This window comes from Aricia agestis, chromosome 6, assembly GCF_905147365.1.
Source record: "Aricia agestis chromosome 6, ilAriAges1.1, whole genome shotgun sequence".
Taxonomy (NCBI): Eukaryota; Metazoa; Arthropoda; class Insecta; order Lepidoptera; family Lycaenidae; genus Aricia; species Aricia agestis.
In genome coordinates this window covers 13,487,090-13,514,809 of record NC_056411.1, presented here as the reverse complement: position 1 = coordinate 13,514,809, position 27,720 = coordinate 13,487,090, and the positions used below count along the sequence as shown (strand labels likewise).

Genomic DNA, 27,720 nt, shown 5'->3' with positions numbered 1-27,720 from the left:
ACTTAAAATAAAAGAAACGACTGTACAAAAAATATTTATTACAAGAGTTAATACATAAATATTTAAATTATCTTAAGCTACATGTCACTTCTTCTTCTTCTTGAGGATGTACTCCTTGACGTAGAAGTCGGAGAAGAGGAAGAGGATGAAGATGTTGTGGGGCAGGAAGACCAGCGACACCCACTTGGGGTACTCGCACGACGGCTCGAAGATCACGTGCCCGAAGTGCAGGATCAGCAGCACGAACTGCAGCTGAAACGGTAACACGGTTATACAGGGTTACCTCGTAAGTCGACCTAGATCCTTTAAGGGGCTATAGTTAAGATAATTTCTGACTGATTTGACTATGAAACACCCTATCCTAAATCCAATGGTTTTCGAGATAATCTAATTTTAAGTATTTTTCATAAACAGTCTATTTTTTGCCTTTTGTTGTATCTCCTTTTTTTATTCTGAGGCTCTGGTATGTTTGTTTATACGTTTTATTTTAGAAAATGAATTGCTCTATCCATAACAATAAAAAAAATACAATTTCAGAATAAAATGAGTCGTAAAAGATGGTGAAAAGTGAAAAATCAAACAAAAATAAAACCTAAGATGTGTCTTTCTTTAAGCGATACTTAAAAAAAATCTATGGAAGTCTGTTTGCAGATAAGCTTAAAAACATCTCCATTTTGTCAGCTATCCAAAAAGGTATAACATTATAGGGTAACATCAAAACCTCATAAAAAAAACTTTGTTAAAAGGCCCACAGGTAGCAAAAATTCCGGTCTTTTGTTAAGTATCCTTGTTTGAAATAGGATACGTGCGAGCGAGATGAGATACGTTTTGTGTATGTGGGAGTGAGAAAAAAGATAGTTTGAGTTACTTTGGAGTTTGGATGACTAAACAAAAGATTTAGCTTAGTCTGCTCATGCGATTCGTCCGTGGTAGATGCGATTCTTGCTCTGTGCTCTCTCTGTTTTTTGACTCGGCTTGTATTTCTGGACTGATCCCGTTTTATCTTCGTGACTACCTGTGCTTGCTTTGTGGACTTTGTTTTGTGCTTCTGATTTGGAACTGTTGAAAATGGCGGCCTATACGAACGAGGAATATGCTGACATGTTATTGTGTTACGGATATTGCGATGGTGTATCATCAAGAGCTCGTGCCGAATACACACGACGGTTTCCTAACCGCCGCGCCCCAGATGTCAGTGTGTTTGATGGAGTTTACCGACGAATTAGAGAGACTGGTTCAGTTTCAAGACGACGGTCTGACCTGGGTCGTCCACGTGTTAATGATGACGACGAACAAGATAACGATATAGTACAACGATTTAGATCAGATCCAACTACAACAACGAGTGTTGTTGCCCGAGATCTTGGATGCTCGCAGTGGAAAGTGTGGTCCACCGTCCATACAGCTGGCTTATACCCATACCATTACACGCCCGTACAAGTCATCGAAGAAGGCGATCCTGTGAGGAGATTGGATTTCTGCAGATTTATGCTGCATGCCGATTTAGAAGACCCAAATTTTTTTAAACGCATTTTGTGGACTGATGAGTCCAAATTTGACAAAGATGGTATAACAAATTACCACAATGCTCACTATTGGGCCTCAAAGGCAGACGGAAATCCAAAAAAGAAAAGAGCAAAGGGATCCCAGAGGCGATTTAGTTTGAATGTGTGGATGGGTATAGTTTGTAACCATTTAATTGGCCCATATTTTCTACCCGAAAATTTAAATGGAGAAACATATGAAAACTTTTTGACTGAAGAATTACCACAACTATTGCAGGACTTACCGGCGGAAATCACCCAAAATATGTGGTTTCAACACGACGGTTGTCCTGCACATTACCGAAGATCAGTCCGACAATTGCTAGATACGACGTATCCCAATAAGTGGATTGGGAGAGGTGGACCTACACCATGGCCAGCCAGAAGTCCCGACTTAACCCCCATGGACTATTACGTATGGGGACACATGAAGACTTTGGTGTATGACGACCCCAATCCCATAACGAGTGTAGAAGTTTTACGCCAAAAGATTATTGATGCAGCCGATAAAATGCGAACTACACTAACAACTGGAGTAGTTAAAAGTGCTTTAAGAAAAAGAATGCGAATTTGTGTCCGAAACAGAGGCGGACACGTAGAAAATGAACTGTAAAAACAAAATTTAATAAATATTTACTGTTTACATTTTTTTGTTTAATTTTTAGAACTAACTAATATTTTTATTTCAATGCCCGGGGAGGCTATCATCTGAGTTTTTTGTAATAAAAACTGCTATTACCCTATAATGTTATACCTTTTTGGATAGCTGACAAAACGGAGATGTTTTTAAGCTCATCTGCAAACAGACTTCCATAGATTTTTTTTAAGTATCGCTTAAAGAAAGACACATCTTAGGTTTTTTTCTTGTTTGATTTTTCACTTTTCTCCATCTTTTACGACTCATTTTATTCTGCAATTGTATTTTTTTTTTATTGTAATGGATAAAGCAATTTATCTTCTAAAATAAAACGTATAAACAAACATACCAGAGCCTCAGATTACAAAAAGGAGATACAACAAAAGGCAAAAAATGGACTTTTTATGAAAAATACTTAAAATTAGTTTATCTCGAAAACCATTGGATTTAGGATAGGGTGTTTCATAGTCAAATCAGTCAGAAATGATCTAAATTATAGCCCCTTAAAGGATCTAGGTCGACTTACGAGGTAACCCTGTATAATGTGTCCTGAGTCCTGACGCCGGTATCCGATCCTTTAAGGTTTGAACAAACCTACGCGACCACGCGACTGCGGGAGCGTCACTACAAAACACACATTTGACTGTTTTGGCCTAAGCCTTAATGTATATAAATGGCATAATATTTTATCGACAAATTGGCTCTCAATTTTTTTTCTCTGACTTTAAAAAGAAAATACTCTGGCATACATGCTAATCTGACCACTGACCTCTATTATAATACGCGTATTATAAGATAGAGGTCAGTAAATTTGACATAATATTGCATAAGTGCACATTAGAACGGAGGAATACGCGATAGATAATAATTAATATCATAATATACCTTTTATGGAATATGGTACCCACCCTGATAACGTTTCATTGTAACTATGTGGTAATCTTTAACTATGGTATATATATTTGTTATTTTCGGCTGAATTCTTTACATTATGATATAATATGAGTAAGCCTAAGACTAAAATAAAGTAGTTACCAAAACCAAGAAAATAATAAAAGGCCCAATAATTGCAGGAATAAATTTGTGTTGGAGTAAAAGATATCAACGCATTTAAGGCTCTACTTGTTGAAATATTGATACAATATTATACTTATTGTATTTTTTTTTCTTTGGATAATTAATGTACGTTACTAAGCTCAGTATTTTCTTCTAATTAAGTATGTATAGGTATATCTGTCGACCTGCAAGCTGTGCTGTTCTAACAGAGCCTTATATAAAATACTGGCGTAGCAAGCTAAGTAGAAAAAGTTTGGAGGCAAAAATGTTTTTTTCTTGTGCTCGTTTGGCACTTATAGACATTGAAAAATATACCTACGCCCTAAAGCCTGCAACTTAAGTGTTAAGAGGGAACGCGGGTGCAGTAGAATTTAAACGAAGAAACTATTGCCATCACGCTTCACCCTGCGCCTGCACGTGTATTGTGATAAAGACAGATACAGTAAATCGAGGTAACGTAGTTCTCTGATTCCTCCTTCAAAATAGAGCCTATCTAATTATTATTTTTATAAATATCTTCAGGAAGAGTGAGTCTATGTATCTATGTTTTTATTTTATCTTAAAGATCTTTCAAATTTGTTTTATGGTCGGTGGATTGGCGGGGTACAGGCATTCATTTTTTGCGATTTTTGTAGGGATTTTTTATTTATTAGTAAACTAGCGACCCGCCCCGGCTTCGCATCGGGTATAAAATATATTATAGCAACTGAAAAAATGATTGAAATCAATTCAGCAGTTTTTTTACTTGTATTTATTATTACTACCCGTGGCCCTCATAGGTCGGTACCGCCGCAAAAGCTACTTCCCGCAATTTTAAATCTGTAATATCTTCGAAAATATTCATTTAAATGAACAATGTATTTAAGTTATTTAATTGGATAAGGATTAATGCTGTATTTATTAAAATTGCTTCGAAAATTAGCCATTATTTGTCGTAAAAAGAAAATGACAAAAAAATGTTATTGTGGGATATCCATAAGAGATAGACATATTATACCATCGCGGAGTTTTATGTAGACCTTTTCAATGTGTACAATACTTGGTACATTATTTTGATAAATCTCGTAGGGTTCAGCCTGCGTTTGCATTGTAAGCAGAAAAAAACTTACCTAATTATTTACGACATAACATTAGAAACCCCAACAATAACAGTATTTCTCCATCATTTAATGAATGTTATTATACCTATAACCTTCCTCTTGAATCACCCTATCTAAGTATTAAAGTAAACCGCATAAAAATCCGTGGCCTAGTTTTAAAAATTAAAGGGAACAAAGGGACATGAGGGAAAAAAAGTGACTTTGTTTTATAATATGTATAGGTTTAGAAAAAATCGAACGTAGAGGCATAGCTTTAACAGATCCCAATATTGTATAAAAATATATTTGTCTAGACGCATTGTCCAGGGAGAAATTTGGGGAATACGTTTGTATGGAAAAACAGTATTAATAGCGTTTCCTCTTAACACAGGAAAGTAGTGTACCTAACACTTCCTCTCTCACTCTCACTCTCACCCTCACTCCTGTGGTTTCTGAGGTTCTTCGACAGTAGTTTTTAAGATTTTTTGACGTTAAACACTAACTACTTATAACGCCTCCGTGGTCTAGTGGTATAGAGCGCGGCTCTTGACTCGGAGGTCGTGGGTTCGATTCCCGCGTTGGAAACATGTTATTTCCAAGTTTGGTTAGGTCAATGCAGGCTGATCACCTGATTGTCTGACGGTCTTCCGTCCCACTGGGTTATGAGAGCAAAGGAACAGAGAGTGCTCTTGTGTACTGCGCACACACCTGGGCACTATAAAATTACTCCTGCGTAGCTGGCCTGGTTTCAATGAAACCGGCCACCGTCACCGAAACCGGTGTGGGAGCTATTATTATTATTATTATTACTACTTATAACCGACCAAAAGTTGAATGACCGCTGTTGAATGAACTGTCGAAAAACCCTAGACATTTTCCGATATTTTAAAGGACATTTTGGGAGTTTTTTTTATGAACTTACAATCTGCAGCTGCGTGATGTACTTCTTCCACCAGACCCGCACCCAGTCGGGCCGCACGATGGACACCAGGTAGTAGCTGTACATCACCGCGTGCACTATCGAGTTGATGCAGCCCAGCATCGTGCCGTGGCCCCCTGCAAACACACATTTTGCTCCTCTAAGGGTGCGTCCACATTTGTATCATTTGCACGATCAGATCTCCGTCGCGATCATCGCGCGGCGCGCCGTATCAAGTATGCGTATTATAGTCTATCCTATCATTCTGCCGATCATGTGTGTATTTCATACGACACGTACAGATAAGCGTTTAATAGCGATCGGGACGTATCAAAATACGCGTATCGATGATACGCGACGGAGATCTGATCGGAGATCTGATCGCGCAAATGATACAAATGTGGACGCACCGTAAGGCTTTGTCCACATCTATATCATGATCGCGTAGCAGATCTCCATCGCGTAGCAGATCTCCAGCGTATCATGATCGCTAGTGTGGACGCAAAATGATCGCGATCATCGCGTACAATTCTAGCGATCATAATACGCTTCGATACTACGCGACGGAGATCTGATACGCGATCATGACACAGATGTCGACAAAGCCTTAAGCGTTTTATTCACCGTCCATCCTGACGTACGTCCCGCCAAGGTCATGCACGATGCATGGCATAAAACCACGGTGAATAGGCTTGACGTACGTCAATAATAATTTTTATTATAGGTCTACGGTCTACCAGGATCTGATGGCAAATTTGGATGTCAGATTTTCAAAAAAATATATCCTTGATCATTGGATAAATTTTTACATTTGCATGTTTCACACTCAGAATCAGCCGCTATAAGGAAAAAAAAAGGATCAAAATATTTTATTCCAACTACCCCAGTATTGCTAGAGATTTATTTTCTCACTTTTTGCCATCGATCCTGGTAGACCTATTAACGCCGCTATCATAATAAACGCCGTTTTTGACTTCATTTAAATAGGTATGTCCTTCCCCAATATGGCATGGGGGATGCACGGAATGGAGACTATTGTTTTTCAGCCCCTACAAAAAAGCGGAGTGTTAAAATGTTGACGTGTCTGACTGTGTCCGTGTGTGTCAATGTCGTGACATCGTAGCATCCAAACGGCTGACATGATCGAGTGTGTTCTGAGCAATAGTCCATCATCATCAGCTCGCTTACTGCTGGAAAATTTGGATTTAAATTAAATATTTTGCATTATGATGCCTGACAAAGTAATTGAGTTTAGAATCGAGGATTTAGCTCCGTATTTGGTGACTACAAATTAATAAAACACACCAATTTGAATGTGGAAAATTGTATGTAATTAGAGTTCCGTACCCAAAGCGTAAAACTGATCAGTCTGTCTGTTCGTCTATCTGTCTCTAGGCTGTATCTCAAGAACCGCTATAATTGCAGGACTTCTGATTTTTTTACAGATTGTGTATCTGTTGCCGCTTTGATAACAAATACTAAAACAAAAATCCATACATTTTTGTTTTAGTATTTGTTATCAAAGTACGTTTCACGTTTGTCGTATAATTGGCTCCCCAATTATACGACAAACGTGATTTATTTTGCTCGATATCAATAATGACAACAGGTATAGGCACTTGAAATGTTCATAAATGCTCAGTTGTAGTCATACTTTAATAATAATAATTAATTAATAATGAAATTTAAAAAAAGTTAATAATTAGTACTTAATTATTTTTGCTCTATAGAGCTCAACTAGCACTTGACCGATTTTTTATATCGACGATGAGCAATACACAAAAAGAGGTGCTATTAAGTTGTTCCGTTTGTTCCGAGAGTGGGCGAGTCATCGTTTAGGGAAAATGGGCAAATGCATGTAATTTGACAATAATTGCATGTACAGTTGTCGCTGCCCGCCAGACAAACCGACAAAAATTGTGGGCCGTCCTCACGAGACAAGAAAAATTGGTGTTAAGTTGACAAATTCAAGTAGGTTACGCTTTTTAATGCAACTCGGCGAAATTTATGACAAGATTTTCCTGCCGATAGACGATGGATTCTACTTTGAACTGGGCTATTATAGGGTACTGAGTTGAGTACTGACTACTGAGGCATTTTGAACTGGACGTAGACATCAGAAAACCATGGTATTATTTTGGCATTTGCATACCGTCGTCCATTGGGCTCTGAATCTGGACAAAATATATTGAGTGTCGCTGGGTGCGTGGTACCTGGTACGTATTTGGTGCCGATGTACCCGAGTATGCACATGCCGATGTGGTGGTACACGTGCAGGAACGACACGTGCGTGAACTTCTTCCGCAGCACGAAGAATATCTGCAAATCATTAATTACAACATTTTATTTACCTGTCCGGTTGCGTGTAATGGAATTTGGCATGGAGAATTTGATCCACTCCCCGATTACGTATTTAAAAAAAACATAATATTATAGTGAGTGTGGCAAAAGACGGCGTACTTGCCGGGAAGGCGCACTTTACCACACTCACCATGGGCGTACCCAGCTTGGGGGGAGCGGCAGCATACCTGTTTCGAGAAGATAGTCGGTCTGGTATATTGAAACAAAAAAACGTGAAAATTTAGAGTTTGAGAGTAGGTAACACATTTTTAATTCCCACTTGCTAGGAAAATTGACGTTTATTTTATCTTCCACCCCCCCTGCTCCTACCTGGGTACGCCTATGACACTCACTATAGTATTTTTGTATACCTACCGTATAAAAATGCTAATTTTAAGTAGCGATTTTTTATATTTATAGCCGTAACTATGAATATTTTAAAACATTAATAACATTAATATTATAAGATATATATTTTTATATATATTTTTAATTAACTTTTTCTTATGTAGTAAAACAATATAACTTCTGAATCTTTAAATGAACGAGGCCAGTCATAAAATAAATTTATTCCTTTCATTATTTTTATGTAGTAAAAAAGCAAGGAATTATTTAAATAGTTTAGTGCTTTATGAGGTGTTACATACCTACTGTGCTTACGTAGTTCTTTTTTTTGTAACAACTGACATAACGTCAAACGTGCCTTTGTGTCGATTTTTTAGGGTTCGGTAGTCAACAATGAACCCTTATATCTAGTTTCGGTCTGTCCGTCCGTCTGTCCGTCTGTCTGTCCGTCTCTTCATTCATCATTCATTCTATTTCTATGTTCATTCATTCTTAGTGAAACATTAATACCATCCAAATTAAACTATGCCGACACTGTTATCGCTGGTCGTATTCTCTCGGAAAGCAAAAGTCTTCTTCAACGTATTCAAAATGCATGCGCTCGCTTCTGTTTCCCAGTTCCTCGCCGAGCCCACATCACCCCCTTCATCAACAAAGCGAATATTCTCAAAATGGAAAACCGACGAACACTTCATTTTGCCTCTTTATTATATGGCGTAATTAAATCTCATCGACCTGATTACTTACCTAGATACGGGAAATTAAATTTTTCCAAGCGAGATGTCCGAAATTCGGATCTGACCCGTCATTTAGTAAATCTGCTTTCCGCGATAGCTTTAAATATATGGCTACGAAATCCTCCCCTTATCAGAAACTGCTTAACAATTATCTCGTTTAAACGTAATCTGCGCAATTACCTTCTGAAGGAACAAAAAAGCGCCGTTTAACAAAATGCAAATCCAACATAGTTAATAGCTCTTGAAATGTAAAATATTGTCGCTAACATACTGTAAACCCAACACAGATAATAGCTCATATTATAATGTATTGTTATAAGCTATAATATTTCAAGGCGCTTACTGAAAATCAGCGTTGTGACTAATAGTTTTGATATATTCTTATTTCTTTGTAATATTTTATGTATTGTTTTACCAAATAAAGTTTACTTTCTTTCTTCTATATTCTAATTTCATTCTTCATCAGGAAGACTTCAAAAGTTATTCAGTAATAGTCGATCAACTAACAAAATGTATTCGGCGAAGTATAAAGGAACTTTTTGTTCAAACTCCTTTGAATGGAACCGATAATTGTTGTTAGTAGTGTAAAACACGTAATAAATGTACATTCATGATGACCATACAAAAATTATCAAAAACTAGCGGTAATACGGAACCCTATATTGCGCGTGGCCCGACACGCACTTGGTCGGTTTTTTGTTTACTCCAATATTGTTTATAACTTTTGTTTTTAGGGTTCCGTACCCAAAGTGTAAAAACGGGACCCTATTACTGAGACTTCGATGTCTGTCCGTCTGTCCGTCTGTCCCTCTGTCTCCAGGCTGTACTTAAGAGCGCATATGACCCTAACTTGACTACATACTTTAACCTAGATCTCAAAATCTGTAAGGTCTAGAAAACTGATTTTTTGACACAAGTAACTTCAGTTCATAAAGATTAAATGCTCAAGACAAAAACACGATTACTCAAAAAATGCTCGATAGTTTCTCTTTTACAAAAAACCTTGTTTTTGACACATTTTTGCTTGGATCTTCGAAGTTTGCTGTCTTTTCTTTAATATTTTTTAATATCTAAAAAGGTATTGATAAAACCTAAATTTGCTCAAAACACTTTTTTCATAATCATTATAGTTCGTCTTTTATTCAAGTAAAACTAACTCGGCGATGATTCCGCGCCGTCCTTTTTCACCTGGCATATGAAAGACGGGCGTGAGTGTGAAGAGAGAAGGACGATGTTTGATTTTTAGAGTCAGGTGAGCTCTTAACTCAAGAACGGTAATAGCTAGAGAGTTGAAATTTTCACAGAATATGTATTTCTGTTGCCGCTATAACAACAAATACTAAAAATAAATTAAATATTTAAGGGCGGCTCCCATACAACAAACGTGATTTTTCAAACATTTTTTGTCGGTATCAGTGATGACAATAGGTAGGCACTTTAAATGTAAATCAGCTGTTTTTATACTTTAATAATTTGATAATAAAATTTAAATAAAATAAATAATTAAAGGGGGCTCTCATACAAAAAACACATTTTTTTTTATTTTTGCTCCATAATGAACCCTGGAACCCTTCGTGCGTGAGTGCAACACGCACTTGGCCGATTTTTTTTCAGCCCCTCTTGGAATTTTGGTAGAATTTTCTAGGTGGTATTCCGAATTTTCGGTCGAGATCTGTAGGGCTACTACAAAACCGTTTTGAGACTCAAACAATCGGACGAGAATGCCGCGTCCTGCTCTAACAACGTAATGGGCATTGTCCAAAAAAAATCAGATGTACTTTTTTTTTCGTTAAAATAGGGTATTTTAAGAATATAAATTAAATAATTTTGAAATTCATTGGCTAGTTTTTTCTCAATAAATTTTTAAAGTTTCGCTCTGACGTCATCATTGGCGGTCAATAATTGACCTCTGCAGTATGTTTTTTCCTTTCAATCTTATTTATAACGGCTGGTTCGTCAAATGCAAGTTCTCATTATGTGAAAGCTGATACGAGAAGCTTACCAAAAGTTCGAAACGTAATGTTGGTCGAATTTATTGCTAATTTAACGCCCTTGAAGGTCAAACAAAGGTTAAACATATTTGTTCAAAAATATAAGTAACTAATGGGTATTTTTTTCGTTTATATACAGAAAAACGATCACTGACCTTATTCCTCGAAATGTTTTTGTAATGAGCAAAATTAAAAAAAAAATGGACAATCCCCATTCCCCGTTTGTTAGAGTAGGACGCGGCATTCTCGTCAGATTGTTTGAGTCTCAAAACAGTTTCATAGTAGGCCTACTGGTTTGAGACTCAAACAATCGGACGAGAATGCCGCATCCTGCTCTAACAACGTCATTTCACGTTTGTTAGAGTAGGACGCGGCATTCTCGTCAGATTGTTTGAGTCTCAAAACAGTTTCATAGTAGGCCTACTGGTTTGAGACTCAAACAATCGGACGAGAATGCCGCGTCCTGCTCTAACAACGTCATTTCACGTTTGTTAGAGTAGGACGCGGCATTCTCGTCACATTGTTTGAGTCTCAAAACAGTTTCATAGTAGGCCTACTGGTTTGAGACTCAAACAATCGGACGAGAATGCCGCGTCCTGCTCTAACAACGTCATTTCACGTTTGTTAGAGTAGGACGCGGCATTCTCGTCAGATTGTTTGAGTCTCAAAACAGTTTCATAGTAGGCCTACTGGTTTGAGACTCAAACAATCGGACGAGAATGCCGCGTCCTGCTCTAACAACGTCATTTCACGTTTGTTAGAGTAGGACGCAGCATTTTCGTCCGATTATTTGAGTCTCAAAACAGTTTTATGGTACAAGGCCAGCTGGGTTTGAGGAAAATGGCACTTGTGAACCAGAGTAAAACGGTCGCGGAGAGTCGAGGCTTGAGCGATCACAAGATCGCAGGCGGTTTGATAAGGCTCTTGTTATTGAATAACATCGCCTCGTCACCTTGCAATGTGAACTGACCCTTATGTTTAGAGAAACGGGCATCAAACAGCTGAATTTTGTCCTTGCGGTGTTGCAATCGCGGGCTTTGATCGCGGCGACCGAATCAAGAAATTCCGTAACGAAAATGATCCTAACACCACCCACTCCGATCGGTACAGTGATGCTGCGTTGAAAGCCGTGTATCGTCTTACATCGTTTTAGTTAGCCAGACACGGCGTTTGTGTGCGTGCGACTAGACATATTATGCGTGTACCGCGGCAGTCCACGAGTGCCACACGTTTTTTTTCTATATGCATTGTTTAGGAGATAGGTAGTCAAGTGAACTTACCGTGTCTATTAAGTCGATGATTTTGACGATGTAGTAGAGCCACACGTAGTTGATGACGAGCCGCTCCGTGTCGTTGTCCTCGTAGTTCATCTTCTGACACCAAATACTGTAGTGGCCGGGGAGGTAAAGCTTCGATAAACACTGAAATTACATTACAATACTTGTTCATATTTAAGACTCCATGAGACATCCACACGCCCGCTACTCCATTGCGCCAAACTCGTTAACTGCGCGTGAACCGTACATATTTCCAGGATGAAAAGTATCATATGTCCTTTCCCGGGACTCAAAATATTTCAATGCCTTTAAGCAAAATTGGACATTGGTTCAGTGGTTTTTCGCGTGAAGAGATAACAGACAGAATATAGACAGACAGAAAGACAGACAGACACACTTTCCCAATTTTAATATTATGATGGATATGTAACATAATAATAATAGACACACCGGTTTCGGTGACGGTGGCCGGTTTCATTGAAACCAAGCCAGGTACGCAGGAGTAATTTTATAGTACCCAAGTGTATGCGCAGTACACAAGAGCACTCTCTATTCCTTTACTCTCATAACCCAGTGGGACGGAAGACAGACATGACTGGCGAGAGATCAGGCGCAGGACCGACTTTTTACATGCCCATCCACGCATGGATCATCTTACTTGTCAGACAATCAGGTGATCAGCCTGCATTGTCTTAACCAAACTTGAAAATAACATGTTTCCAACGCGGGAATCGAACCCACGACCTCCGAGTCAAGAGCCACGCTCTTAACCACTGGACCATGGAGGCGTCATAATATTATGTAACATAACACTTAATATTTCATTAGACGAAAATATCCAAAAACATCGTCCAACTTTCCTTTTTAACCCCCGACAAAAAAGAGGGGTGTTATAAGTTTGACGTGTCCGTCTGTCGGTCTGTCTGTCTGTCTGACATTTATGAATATTTACAAATTAATGGAAACTGGAAAGTTGACGTGGTGCTGCAGCATCACCTGGTAATCAATAGGATACCCAACTCCTCACCAACTTAGAGCAAATGGTTTCGTGTTTGGGCTCATTTTAATTGCTACAATTAGTAAGACATAGATAACCAATAAATTTTTGCATGCTGCTGCTGCAGCATCACCTGGATTCTAAGGAGCCGAGCTCCATATGAACCCAAAGTGGAGGTTTCATGTTTGGACTCATATTGACGGCCTCATCCAAAAGGACATTCCTAGATGGTATTCATTGGGATATAATATGATCCTGTTGATAGGAATTATTCTGCACTATAACCAACACAAGTTTAAAAAGAATGAAATAAAATTAAATTAAGAAATTAAAAAAAAAACCTTTTCTTAATTTAATTTAATTTTTTTCACTCAGGAGATCGTGCAGGGTTCGATTCCAGCCACAGCTGGATTCAAGAGTCAAGCTCTACCGGGAAATTGGATTCTGATTATGTTTTCATTGTGCCTTTATCGACGCAGCGAGAGCATAAAATTTCAAAAGAGGAAAATGATATCGAAAATATTGCGATAAAAATCCCACGTTTATTATAATACTAGATGACGCCCGCAACTCCGTTGCGCCAAAACTCGTTTATCGCGCGGAAACCGTACATTTTTCCGGGACAAAAAGTATCCTATATCCTTTCCCGGTACTCAAAGTATCTCCATGCCAAAATTCAGAAAAATCGGTTCAGCGGTTTGGGCGTGAAGAGGTAACAGACAGACAGACGGACAGACAGACAGACAGACAGACAGACAGACAGACAGACACACTTTCGCATTTATAATATTAGTATATTAGTATGGATACCTTAAACTGCACGTATCATCAACAGAGTATGAATGACATACCAATAATAATTGTTTTTCTCAGGTATGTAGCAATGTTACTCATACAACAATTATAATGGGATTTAAACAATGTAATTAATATGTAACAGTACAGTGCTAAATATCTGTGAACTCTACACACATACGAGGGCTTTATTAACCATCATAAAAGTAGAGAATACAAAGCCCAAGAAAATGTAAAGATTCGTACAGTCCAAATAGCAATGAGTTGTCACTGCAATGCATGACAGTCTACGTACAACGAGACCGAACTTCATTCTGTATTTACCTACAGACTTCACTTATTGGTAAGTATCTCTTTATACTACGAAGATTTTCGAGTTCTTTAAACTCATTGAAACTGTAAAATTATTGACTTTGAACAGCTGAACGGCACTACTAATATTATTACTATTATATAGTTGTCTACTGACTAAAGTTATCTTTCATACGAAACTAATATATTATATAATATCTACTAGCTGTCCCGGCAAACGTTGTTTTGCCATATAAAGTATTTCGCCCATATTATTTTATTGAAGTGACTAAATAAGTATGTTACCATGGCAACGTCCATCGCGTCGCTATCCCGTCGCACAAACAATGGTCGCCGTCAGTCTCGAGTTGTAATAGTTTATTATTATAATTTATTCAACAATTAATACAATTATCAATATAAAAGTACCCAGTAGCCGATTCTCAGACCTACTGAATAGGTATGCATATAAAATTTGGTAAAACTGATTTTAAAACTGTTTCGGAAGAATAGGGTAACTAACATTGTGACACGAGCATTTTATATATAAGACTAGATATCTCTAGATAGATCCCGCGCGGCTTCGCCCGCTTAAATTAGGAATTTTACAGAAACCGTACATTTTCCCATAAAAAATATTTCCCCCGTTTTTCCCACATTTTCCTGAGTTTCTTCGGTCGTATTAGTCTTAGCGTGATAATATAATATAGCCTATAGTCTTCGTCGATAAATGATCTATCTAACACTGAGATAAGTTTTTAAATCGGATCTGTAGTTCTTGAGATTGACGCGTTCAAGCAAACATACTCTTCAGGTTTATAATATTAGGTAGGTATAGATTTTTTTTAATTATCGCTTGACAAACTCGAGTCTTGATCTAAAAGACTATGAAATGGTATAATATGGTAGTGATGATGATGATGATGATGATGAATGTAATTTGCATAGTAGCATATGCTTTCTGTTCTTAAAACAACGCCGAAACACCCAAACTTGTATCTATAAAGAATCAGGAGTTCTCTCAGCACCTTCCGAACCACGGTATACCAGGTATACCTCGGTGCAAAATCTTACTTGTTGGTAGCATATGCTTAGAATACTTCTCACGAAACCGAAACCGAAACTAACATCCATACATCCACACATCCACACATCCATACATCCATATATCCAAACAAACTTTCGCCTTTATAATATTAGTAGGATAAGATGTAATAATATATTAGTTTAAGAAGATGAAGAACATATTCTGTTCTTCATGAACAGTACCAACACTTTTCTGGGACAAAAATTGTCCCATGTCCGGGGACTCGAAGTACCCTTTTTAGGATTCCGTAGTCAACCCTTATAGTTTCGGTCTGTCCGTCCGTCTATCTGTCCGCGGTTTTGCTCAGAGACTATAGGACCTACAACGCTGCAATTCGGCATGAATGCACATAATATTAATGATCCCGACAAAATGGTACATAAAATCTTTAAAAAATATTTTTTTTATGGTACCTCCCCTACACATCAAACGGGGATGATTTTTTTTTGCGTCCAGCCCAGCCCGTGTGGGGTGTCGTTGGATAAGTTTTTTTTTAAATATTATGAGTATTCAAAGATCATTTTCAAATATGAAGTTTTAAAGTGGAAAAAATCATTAGAGTCCAGTGTCCCCCCCTTCTACCAGCTAAACAGTTGCTTCTGGAAATGTGAAAAAATTCACGGGAGTAGCAAATATGCTGAATTTAAAAGGAAAATAATCACGGCTAAGAAGACTTCAAAAGTTATTAAGTAATAGTCGATCAACTAAAAAAACTTATCAAAAACTAGCGGTACTACGGAACCCTATATTGCGCGTGGCACGACAGGCGCTTGGCCGGTTTTACGTAATTTTTTTCAAATGATCAAGCGGTTTAAGCGTGAAGAGGTAGAGACAGAGGCTGACAGACGGACAGTACCTACACTTTCGCATTTATAATAATAAGTATCTAAGGCCCAATTTCATCAATCACTGTTAAAGTTAATGCTCGAATTAGTGTCACGTTACCTCTTTCGTTTTTCATATGAATGAAAGAGAAGACATTTTTAATTTGCTGTTAACACTAACAGATGTTGGTGAAATTGTGCCTAACTCTTAAGTATAGCTAGGCACCTAGCATTATATTCACCCACCTGATAAGTTAATAATAGAGCTAGGAACACTTGTATGATGTTGTATACTATGATGATTTTCTTCAGGTTGAACGCTGGTCGGTTCTCCATGAACGCGGGGCCCCATGACTTCACAAACCGGTGGTACAGGAAAATTATCACTAGAATTGGCAGCGGTGATGTGCAGAATAGGAACTTTTTCGTTCTTGGGTCTGTAAAAAAGTATTTATATAGGCATGAGTAATAAGTATATTTATTTTAATCATTAAACATACTAGAACCTCTAGTGATTTGTTATCTCCTATCTATGAAATTACCATTGCAACGCGGAATCGAACCCACGACTCCGAGTCAAGAGCCAGGGAGATTATCTGCAAAGACGGGCCAAGCGAAGCGCAAGGTTGGGCACTACCTACTTTGTCTTTCGTTTTTTCGAATCCTCATAGAGTTGGTTTCCGATGTGTCAGATAGTTCATATTCTAAGGATATGATGTCAATAATAGTCTCATTAAACATATAAAGTCTCAATTGAATAGCTCTCATACTTTAGATTTTATTGATGTCTAAAATATTAAACCGATTTTGTCACTGACACACTCACTGATACACCGATGATTATCAAAGTGTTTGTCTACTTCCTGAAGTGCTAGAAAGCTGGGTATGTAATCTAAGTGTACTGAACACAAACAACAACTTATAACTTTCGCGGTTATGTAGAATTTGTTGAAGTTAGGGTCGGTAGAGTTAGGCCGTATAAATTCAAAAACTTGGCTCTACATTAAACCTAATATTATCTTTTTCACAGGGAAAACCGTATGATGTGGTCGTCTTGTCAATATTTTACATGAAATGTTTTTGGAGGGATAATATAATATACTTCACAAGGCAGTACTTAATTCACAAGGCCTTGTGAAGTAAGTGCTGATTGTATAAACTTCTGTCTATGTATACCTTAAACCTCGAAACTCTATTTAATATATTTTATTCCAATGTATGCAACTATTTCGGGAACAATTGAGGGCGCGGAAATAATTATTATTAAAACCGAATTTTATTTGAATTAACAACAAAACATGTTACATTTTTACATAATTCATGTCGCTTCATCTATTGCGGACTGCGGCTCACCACATTCTCTGATAGTAGCCGTACGCACAGTAATAGAGAGATCGTGACTATTCGTGACTCATTATTATCAATCTATTTATTTTTTATTCTAAAAATTACCATCTACGACAGGTCGAGTAGTTATTACTAGGCTCACTGGATTTCTCGCTGGACTAGCACTAGATAAACATCAAGCTTATACTGATGTTAATTTATGATTTTTCTTTAAATTACTTTATTGTAACTTTTTTTAAATTACTATTAGTATTACGCCTCCGTGGTCTGGTGGTACAGAGCGCGGCTCTTGACTCGGAGGTCGTGGGTTCGATTCCCGCGTTGGAAACATGTTATTTCCAAGTTTGGTTAAGACAATGCAGGCTGATCACCTGATTGTCTGACAAGTAAGATGATCCATGCGTGGATGGGCGTGTAAAAAGTCGGTCCTGCGCCTGATCTCTCGCCGGTCGTGTCGGTCTTCCGTCCCACTGGGTTATGAGAGTAAAGGAATAGAGAGTGCTCTTGTGTACTGCGCACACACTTGGGCACTATAAAATTACTCCTGCGTTTCAATGAAACCGGCCACCGTCACCGAAACCGGTGTGGTAGCTATTATTATTATTATAATATACTATTAGTATATTTAATAAGAACCGAGGTGTTGGTAACATTATTCCACAGATTATACCAATTAATTAGATTTGCATTTTATTTGTTTACAATAATTAGGATGCATTCGTAAATTTCGTTTGAAGTCTCAGAATACAATGAACCGTTTTCCACCCTCTGACCCCACTTAAAATGCCAAATGTATTGAATTCCTACACATTAAACTGTAAGCGATTGTGTAGTTTGTGTACCTGCTAAGTCATCGTTCACGTAGTTGTAGTAGTCGATCACTCCTCTCACCAGCGACCCCATCTCGTCTGATGCACCTGAAAATATTAAAGAGTGTTCAGTCAAAATGCATACGCCAGTTTCGTTAACTAAGTCAATGTCTGTACATCTCTCCGCTATCGAAACTGCACGGGAATGAATTGCGACTAGGGTCATATCCTAAGAGATTGTTCACGTCACGTAGACCACGTGACGTTAACAATCTGTACATAAACAACACCACTGTTAACACTAACAGACGTTGGTGAAATTGGCTGAGGTTTAAAACGTGACGTCGGGTAAATACAAATACGCTGTGCTAATTGCTAAGATTTTTCTAATAAATTCGTTCGGTGATTAAGATTATTTATTATAGTGTAGCATAGTAATATCATATTAATATAGCATTGCATTCGAATATGACAATATTAGAAAATTGTTGCATAAAGTACATAGGTATAAGGCCGGCCATAGACGGACCGCATCTTGCAGTCTGTCGCCGCACGGCAGTTTTCATACTAAATTCACATCAGCTTATTCCGCAATACACGGACAGCTCGAGCAGTTCATTCTCTAGAGCAGTCCGTCTCGAGTCCCGACTGCAACTTGCGGTCCGCCTATAGCCGGACTAAGTTATAAGTTATAACTATAACTATTAACTTGACACCTAATAATCTCGGGTTTCGCCCGACTAAGGTGGACCACCTAGTAGCTATAGACTTCTAAGCATTGTAATAAAAACTTGTTAAATTGTTAATCATTAAATAAGTATTAAACGAAAAGGGACGTTTTTCTTTTACTTTCAAAAACAACATTTCACGCTAACTCCAAAATGCTCGAGTGACACAATGCGGAACAGAGTTTTCGCAAGGTGCATTTAAATCAATAAAATGCAATATAAAAATATTAATAAGTAGGTAACTTTATACTTGAAGGTATTCATGTCAATGTGAGGGTCATTAGTTAAATCCACGAAACTCAATTAAAATTTTGTCAACAGGGTAGAGTAAAATGCACTTAAATAATTCATAATGTAGTGAATAATATAATGCAGTTAAATCATAAATAACTTAAAATCACTTGTTTTTCCTAACACTTTATTTTATCGACCCAAAAGATTCATTCACTGGAAATTGGAATGGTAAAGATCTCCTTGCAGTACTTTACCATTACCCTTTTTTTAACATACGTGGGAGAGCCATGCTTCGGCACGAATGGGCCGGCTCGACCGAAGAAATACCACGTTCTCACAGAAAACCGGCGTGAAACAGCGCTAGCGCTGTGTTTCGCCGAGTGAGTGAGTTTACCGGAGGCCCAATCCCCTACCCTATTCCCTTCCCTACCCTCCCCAATTCCCTTTCCTTCCCTACCCTCCCCTATTACCCTATTCCCTATTAAAAGGCCGGCAACGCACTTGCAGCTCTTCTGATGCTGCGAGTGTCCATGGGCGACGGAAGTTGCTTTCCATCAGGTGACCCGTTTGCTCGTTTGCCCCCTTATTTCATTAAAAAAAAACATGGGGAAATGCTTTACGCATCCCCGGCAAATTGGGGATATCGGTCGGGGTATGTGGGACTCCTGCGTAGTCTGCCCGCTAAAACCCCATGGTGCTCCACTCATCGCTTAAGGCAGAGTTGCGGGTACGATAGAACCTACCACAACTCTTCCAGCGATCATCCACATTGCAGTACTCCCAGGCACATCTATATTATTATATAGATGTGCCTATATAATAATATCACATACGGTCTGCATACACATCTACCTAACTACTATACTGTACTCGGCGAAACATGGCGGTAGCTGACATTAACTCCCTGTCAAAAACTTGTCATTTTCTATAATATAAACCGCGATTGACAGTGGAGTGTCAGATGTTGCCAATCGCGACTTTGTATAAAAAATGATAAATTTTTGACAGGGAGTCAATGACCGCTATCGCCATCAAAGATGAAGGATCATATCGCCATGTTTCGTGGAGTACAGTAAAGTAGGTATTATAGCAGCTAGGGCATCGAGACCGAGTTTTCCCGAAACTCGAAAACCCGAGAAAACCCGGGTTTAACCCGGGTTTTTGGGCCCACGAAAAAACCCGCTCTTCAAAAATGGAAACCGGGTTTTTCGAGCTTTTCGGGTTTTTTTTTCTTTATATTTATAACATTAGTATAGATTTAATTATTTCTATTATTCATAATTAAACAAAATATAATATTTTAAAGTAAAAGTTTCATTTTTAGAGCATCACAGAGTAATTGTCACAAAAATATTTACTTTTATTTTGAACATTCTACTAAAACTATTCAATGTAGAAAAGCAAAGTCTCTTCAAGCAACCTATCCATCGCAAAAAGTTTTCAAATCTCATAGAAGTATAATACTTTTCAATCAACATTCAGTGACTGACCACAGTTTTCTTCATTTTGTGATTAAAGGCTTACGAAATAAAGAGAACAATGTCAAAAGAAAACAGCTTCCAAGAGTTCTAAGTCTGCTGAAAGTACCACTGAGGAAATTGATTCCTAGGCAGTTGACAGACCAACGTCATTTGGTCGGATCATGTCAATTCAATGTTGATTGTGATCTGTCGGATAGGTTTGACGTAACGCGACCAAACTATTATATAGGTCCTCCATCGGCCTAGGAATCAACTTCTCTGATCCTTAGACTTTTGATAATGGGCAAGTCAGTCGCTAGTTGGTAACAAAACGTTGTAACTTGGATCGACCGTTGCTGATAAAATACACCCATAAAGTATCTATGAAAGAATATCTAAAACCTATCAGGAATTTTGAAGTGAGTTCTATTATATCCTACATGAGCATTTTGTGGTACACTTTACCGAAACCCGAAACATACGGAAAAAGTACCACGCCTATTAATTTGTGTTTTAATATAGTAAAGTTTGTTTATATTATGTAGATGTGTTATTATCGGTTACTCAAGGTTTGGTTACTATTAAAATATAAAAAAAAACTGTTTTTACTACCTCGGCAAAAAACGAAGCGAGCCTCAAAGCTCGGCTTTTAGCTAGTACTAATTGATTTTTACCTAAAATACATTTTTGTGCCTAGATATGGTATGGGGCCCAGTCTTCTTTGCAATTTAAAGTCTATTTTATACGAGTAGTCGTTACTCGTCTAACTTACTAAAAACCCTCTTAAAGCTTTTTGTCGTTATTTGTTATATATTCGCAATAGTCATGAATCATAATCGTATCAGATAACTGTGGACTAGCCCTAATTTGAAATAATCTAATTAAATTAACCCAATATTAAGACAATGCAACCAGTAAAATGGCTCCAGGAAAGCAGCCCCTAGAAACCGACAACCAGCCAGAGGAGTTTCCATCAAGTTGGTTCTTATGATGTGAAACCATTTTGTATTCCAACATTACAGTCTGGTAAATGCGGCAGATTGCTTTTCATGAGCTTCGGAGACTGATGATAGTAACACATAATAGGAAGGCAAAGGGTGGAGCAGCATAAAATCTAAGGAAATCGTAAAATGTCGGATCTACTGGCCGCCACACCGACTGGGACCTCACCGTTCAAAACATTAATCTTATTATTATGTAATTTATAAAACAATAAATATATATTTATTTATTATATGTATGTATTATAGTCTATAAATAATAAAATAACAAAAAAAGAATATGGACGAACAGTCCATAGAATGCCCCAAATTTTAATAATTAAAAAAAACACATAGGATGAATGATCTTTCTATATCCGGCCGTGGATGGCATACTCACTAGTCACTGCGGAATTATTAATACAGTGTTTTAGTGAACCCAGATGAAATACGAGCCGGGGTTGTTATCAGCACCACCACCAGATACAATGTCTTGTGTGTTGCACCATGACACCATGGTTTAGCTTCCAAACTAATAAAAAGCATTTGCCGAGTGGTCTAGTCTGGTCAAATAAATGGTTATCTGACATGAATTCTGTCACAATAGACTAGAACAAACAACGACAAATTTTTTTGAGGGATTTTCCAGTAAGTTAGAAAATTAACTTAAATTGCAAAGAACAATCGGCTTGGCAAAAAAGCAATTTAAGGTAAAAACTATGGCAGAAAAATTGAGTATTAAAAAGTAAATAATTATTAATAATTTGACAATCAGCAGTAAAAATGTAAAGATTAAATAAAGATAGATTAAATAAATATAGAGCTGGCATACGTTTTATACTAAAGTTTATTCTTCAATTTACTGTCTTCAAAAATTCGAGATAGATTTTATATATTTCACAAAATGCAAATTACATTTTAATAATACATGTATTTGGGGGTAAAGCTTGTTCTAACATGTAATTTTAGCCCGAAAATCTATATTTTTAAGCTTTGATAAGATCAGTAATATAGAAGAGGTTAAAATAGTCGCCTCAATAAAAGTATGATACGGCCGTGCCCGTTTGGCGTTTACCCGAGACTTGGTTGGGCAGTGATGTGACCCGAAACAATGGTATTTAAATAGTATTTAACTGGGTAGGTGCTGGCAATCGCAGAAAATCATATGTAACGTATTTTCGCATTGTTAATATTTGAATTTAAAAAAAAAAACCCGAAAAGACCCGAAAAACCCGGGTTCCCGGTTTTTCATTTAACAAAAACCCGAAAACCCGGGTTTTGAAATATGGGCCGGGTTTCGATGCCCTAATAGCAGCTATAGGTCTACCAGAATCTGATGGCAAAAAGTGAGAAATTAAATTGACTCTAGCAATACCGGGGTAATTGGAATAAAACATTTTGATCCTTTTTTTATGAATTAAGGGGGCAAACGAGCAAACGGGTCACCTGATGGAAAGCAACTTCCGTCGCCCATGGACACTCGCAGCATCAGAAGAGCTGCAAGTGCGTTGCCGACCTTTTAAGAGGGAATAGGGTAATAGGGGGGGGTAGGGAAGGAAAGGGAATAGGGGAGGGTAGGGAAGGGAATAGTGTAGGGGATTGGGCCTCCGGTAAACTCACTCACTCGGCGAAACACAGCGCAAGCGCTGTTTCTTGAAGAAGAACGTGGTATTTCTCCGGTCGAGCCGGCCTATTCGTGCCGAAGCATATTGGCTCTCCCACGTATAAATATTTATCCAATAATCAAGGATATTTTTTGAAAATCTGCCATCAAAATTTGCCATCAGATTCTGGTAGACCGTAGACCTATTATAGGTACTGAGTGATGTTCGACCTCAACTATGTAGACGCAAGAGAACATAATTACGGGATGTTCTCTTGCGTCTACGATAACGATAATATAGGTACATATTTTGCGAACAGTGGTTTGTTTCCTCTATATTAATCGGTTCAGCTCATTTAGACAGTTTAATAATAATTATTAGAAATATGTACCTCTGTAAAAAAAGGGATATAATAAAAGACCTCTGTAAAAATGGATTCTAATTTTGCCAACAGAGGAGAGTGATTCAAGCTTCCAAAATTTATACATAGATTGGTTCAAGCATACACTTTAATTTGCCCATAGCTTATATGAAATATATTTATGGTTTTTAAATTACGCGACAAAAACCATTTTGTCGCTTACGCCCTTTCCATTTCTTGCCGTTTTATTTCTTGTTTTCTATAAGAGGCCGGTCTCTCATAGAAAACAAGCAATCTAAGACATATCCAACGCGGTATTTTACTTTAACGCGGCGTCACCTTAACGAAAATAACACGAAATCTTTCGAAATCAAGAAAGTCAAGATCACAACATCTCAACACAGATTATTTTATTGTTTCGCCAAACAAACCGCAGGAGAATTACGTAACAAAAAATTATACCAATTATATAGTCACGAAAATTATTAATTTAATTATTTATTCGCTTATAGTCACTTGCAATTTTGTTTATCTACCAATTAATAAAATACATTGTGATATTGTAAAAATGAAACTTTATGAATCTTCCAAAATATAATAATATGTACTTATGTACTTATAAATTATAATATTTTGATAATAATATGATTACTTATAGTATGCACCACTGCTGCACCAGATAACGCATAGGTAACAACTAACAAATTAATAAGCTGTCAATAGCACTAGTAAAATTTATAATAATTCGTAAATTTAGCTCAGCTGAACAAAGCCATTGCCCATTGGCCATTTCTACCATAATTTTTGTTTCATTAAGAGTTTTGAATGCTATTTTGTAAGATTATTCCTCGCTTTCGGGTACATTTGTTAAATATAAAAATATTATACTGCCAAAAAATATTAAAAGCCAAAGAGCAATGGAGCCGCAGTATGTTAGGAGTAAGGAAGATCGCAGACGACAGACTTTTTGTGCGATCGAGTCTGCGGCGCCCATACAGTCGGCATGGTCGCGCCATGCCGACTGTATGGGCGCCGCAGATTCGATCGCACAATTATTATTTTTAACAAAAAATTGAAACCGACTTCCAAGGTAAAAACAATAATAATATGAACTAAAAAGTATTAAATAACTATTACTCTATAATAGTGCCTTTTTCAGAATTCGTCTAAATCTCATCTATTTCTGTACATTTTAAAATTAAACACATTTTAAAATTAAATGAAGTGTTGCTGTAATTACTTACTAGTAAAGAAATTATTTTTGTAAATATAATTTTAACAACAAATTAAGTATGTATTATTAAAATGAGATTTCCTGTACTTACATGAAATATTTAATGAAAACCATCAACTGTATCATAGCTAAACAAAATAAGGTAACGTACGCGAAGTAAACATAGGTACTTAACACGATTCGACACGTTTGCAGGTGGCGTGTGCAACAGCAGTAAAAAGCGTTACGGAAACTTTCGAAACCATGATCGGCTTGGCCGACTAGTCGGCCGATTAGTCGGCTTCTTTGCAGCCGACTAATTGACTAGTCGGCTAGTCGGCTAGTCGGCCAAAGTCATGATCGGTGCATCTCTAGTTTTTAGTTTTTACGAATAATCCTATATACTTCCCCGTCTCTCAAAGTCCATACCATAAATAGACTCAGTCGCTTGAGCGTAAAGAAGTAACAGACAGACAACACATTTTTGCATTTATAATAATAAGGATTTTATAATACATGCATCGATTCAAGAGCAGGGCCGGGCGATTTAAAAATAAAGCAGGCTGTTAACCTTTTTTAGGATCAAATCCACTAGCCACGGCCTCCGGTCCTACGTGGTCCTACCGCTTTATGTCTCTTGACCCTTCTGCCGATTTCCGTCAGGTTTCCTATTTGCTTCGCTATTATTATTATTACCTCGATCGTGGGAAAACCAGACACAATTCTATTCAATTATTATCGCGGTCGCCGGTGACCGCTTGGGGCTTGACGGCTACGTCTATTTGGACGCTGTTAAGCATTCGTGTATCATGTATGGGCTAATTTACTTATTGTAAACATTTCAATAAACAATTATGCTGTCCACAGGAAAAGAAACCAGCCCTAGTGGTAGACCTTTAGACGCGCACATCGCACTGCACTCGAGAGGATATTTTGTGACGAGAAGGTACAGTGTTCAGTAATCGTTTTTAGGTCTTGAGTAGTAAGTTAATTAAAGCCTTTTAAGTTTGAAGTTATAATACAACTGACGTTTTAATTTTTAACCAAAGGCACCCCAACGCGTGTCACCTAGCGGGTCATAAAGAGACAAGTATCTTATAAAAATGTAACCAGCGTTTGTTTCTCGCCTTAATCATAAGGCCATAGAGACTCAGAGAATATCTAAGCATTGATGAAAAATAATAATGGCCGCTAGACGCTATATTTAGTAAGCGGTTGGAAAAAATGGTCTTAGGTCCCCTCGACTAGATTGACTATGTTGTTGCTTACGAGACTAACATGTTATTGCCTCACAATTCGCACCACCAGTATCAATATTCAATAGCCGAAAAAACAACACAAGTCGTGTCACGCCGAATTCTACCCATAAAGATGATTCACCGATGAAGACTAGAAAAACCCTTCAGTTTGTTATTCCCACTCTATTTGACGAAGTCCAATAGGTACTAGGCTAGGTTCGTTGCCCTCGAAACGTATCATCAAAGGCCAAAATGTCAGTTCTATCAGTATTACATAAATTCAAATGTATTCATTTACAACGAGCCCTAAACGTGTCGCTCTTTATCTATCTATAATATATCCACATCGACTTTAGATAATTGTTTTTCTATTCTCGATAATGTACATAGAAAAATATTTGTATTCTAGATAAAAGATTTTTCTTCTAGATTGATTTGAGTTCAATAAGTAACAGTAGACAAATCACAAAACACTACATAAACCTGCAGTCTGCACTAGTTTATCTACGATTAGGTATACCTTAAAACTATTTCGCGCTTAATAAAAAAGTGCCGACTACTGTAAACATTTTAATATTTATGCATGCAAAAAAATTCCTTACGTTTTACACATACGTAAATGTAATATTTAGGTGCCTGGATATTTCAATTATCGCTGTGTTTTTTATATTTACTTATTCATTTTTGAGAAAAGTCATTGGCATTGGCTATTGATAGAGGTAAATAATTTAAAAATTACGATTAATCAAAAATATCTAAATTAACTTCACGGCTAACGAAATTGTAGAAATTAAAGGTAAATTCAACACTGTGTCGCTTGATTACTTAAGTGCTCACTAACCTTTTGAAAATTTGACGTGGTTTTCCGAGCGGCGTGCGCGCGTCCGCCCCGGCTAGCTGCAATCTTGAGATTGCAGGTAAAAGCATAACCTTTAAATCACGAACTCGGGTAAATTTTCAGAGGGTTTGCCTCATAATGACTGCGAGTTTAATTGGTATTTTTGTTAATTCATTGTAAAACAATAGGTATCGTGCCTTTTCCGCTTGCTGCCCCATATAAATTATTCAAATACTTAAAATTATTTAGGTACCTACTAACGAACTCTACTGTATCGCTCGACCGGCGCGCTCTCTACCACACAATTTGCAACAGTTGTCTCACACTTGCCAGTTTTTAATACCTATCTACATATTTCATGTACTGTATGTCATACTCATTAGTATGTACGCGTCAATATTCTAAGAACTCACCGATTGTCTCTAAGGCGTTGCAGTTTCCAACATTTATATAGTTTTTATTATTCGTAGATATTAGGCAATAAAAATGTATGATAATGAGTAATGACCATTGATGATGAAAAAAAAAACTCTGATTTCCTCCGTACAACATTGATTATGAGTTATAAATGACTTATGACTTGTCAATTAGAAGTGCAATTGAAAGTCCTATAAAAACGCGGTTGTGCAGATGGTTCCGAGATTAACCGGAGCAAACTATTTAAATGACAGACGGACAGACGACAAAAAATAAATAAGTACTAAACATAATATGCATCTAAGCATATTATGTTTAGTACTTATTATGTATTGAGCAAGAATAATCTAAGACAATAAAAATTCGTAATAAGTACATAATAGAGGCTGTGACAAACCATGTGGTTTGTCGCAAGTCGCAACCTATAGCACTCGAGTCTCACCTTAGTTTACTTTGTTAATTTTATGATAGGTAATTTACTTTTATTAGGATTCCGTACCCAAAGGGTAAAAACGGGACCCTATTACTAAGACTTCGATGTCTGTCTGTCCGTCTGTCTGTCTCCAGGCTGT

The 27,720-nt window shown here is 37.4% G+C and overlaps 1 protein-coding gene across 1 annotated transcript; it reads right to left on the bottom strand.

Annotated features, from left to right (window-relative positions):
• Positions 1–74: 74 nt before the first annotated feature.
• On the bottom strand, positions 75–26,799 carry LOC121727918 (elongation of very long chain fatty acids protein AAEL008004-like). The gene is made up of 7 exons (XM_042115976.1): positions 26,735–26,799; positions 18,109–18,183; positions 16,166–16,356; positions 11,929–12,069; positions 7,449–7,554; positions 5,239–5,372; positions 75–252 (listed from the first exon to the last, which is right to left on the bottom strand). The coding sequence occupies exons 2-7, from the start codon at positions 18,167–18,169 to the stop codon at positions 85–87; spliced, it is 801 nt and encodes a 266-aa protein (XP_041971910.1). The 5' UTR covers positions 18,170–18,183; positions 26,735–26,799; the 3' UTR covers positions 75–84.
• Positions 26,800–27,720: the final 921 nt, after the last annotated feature.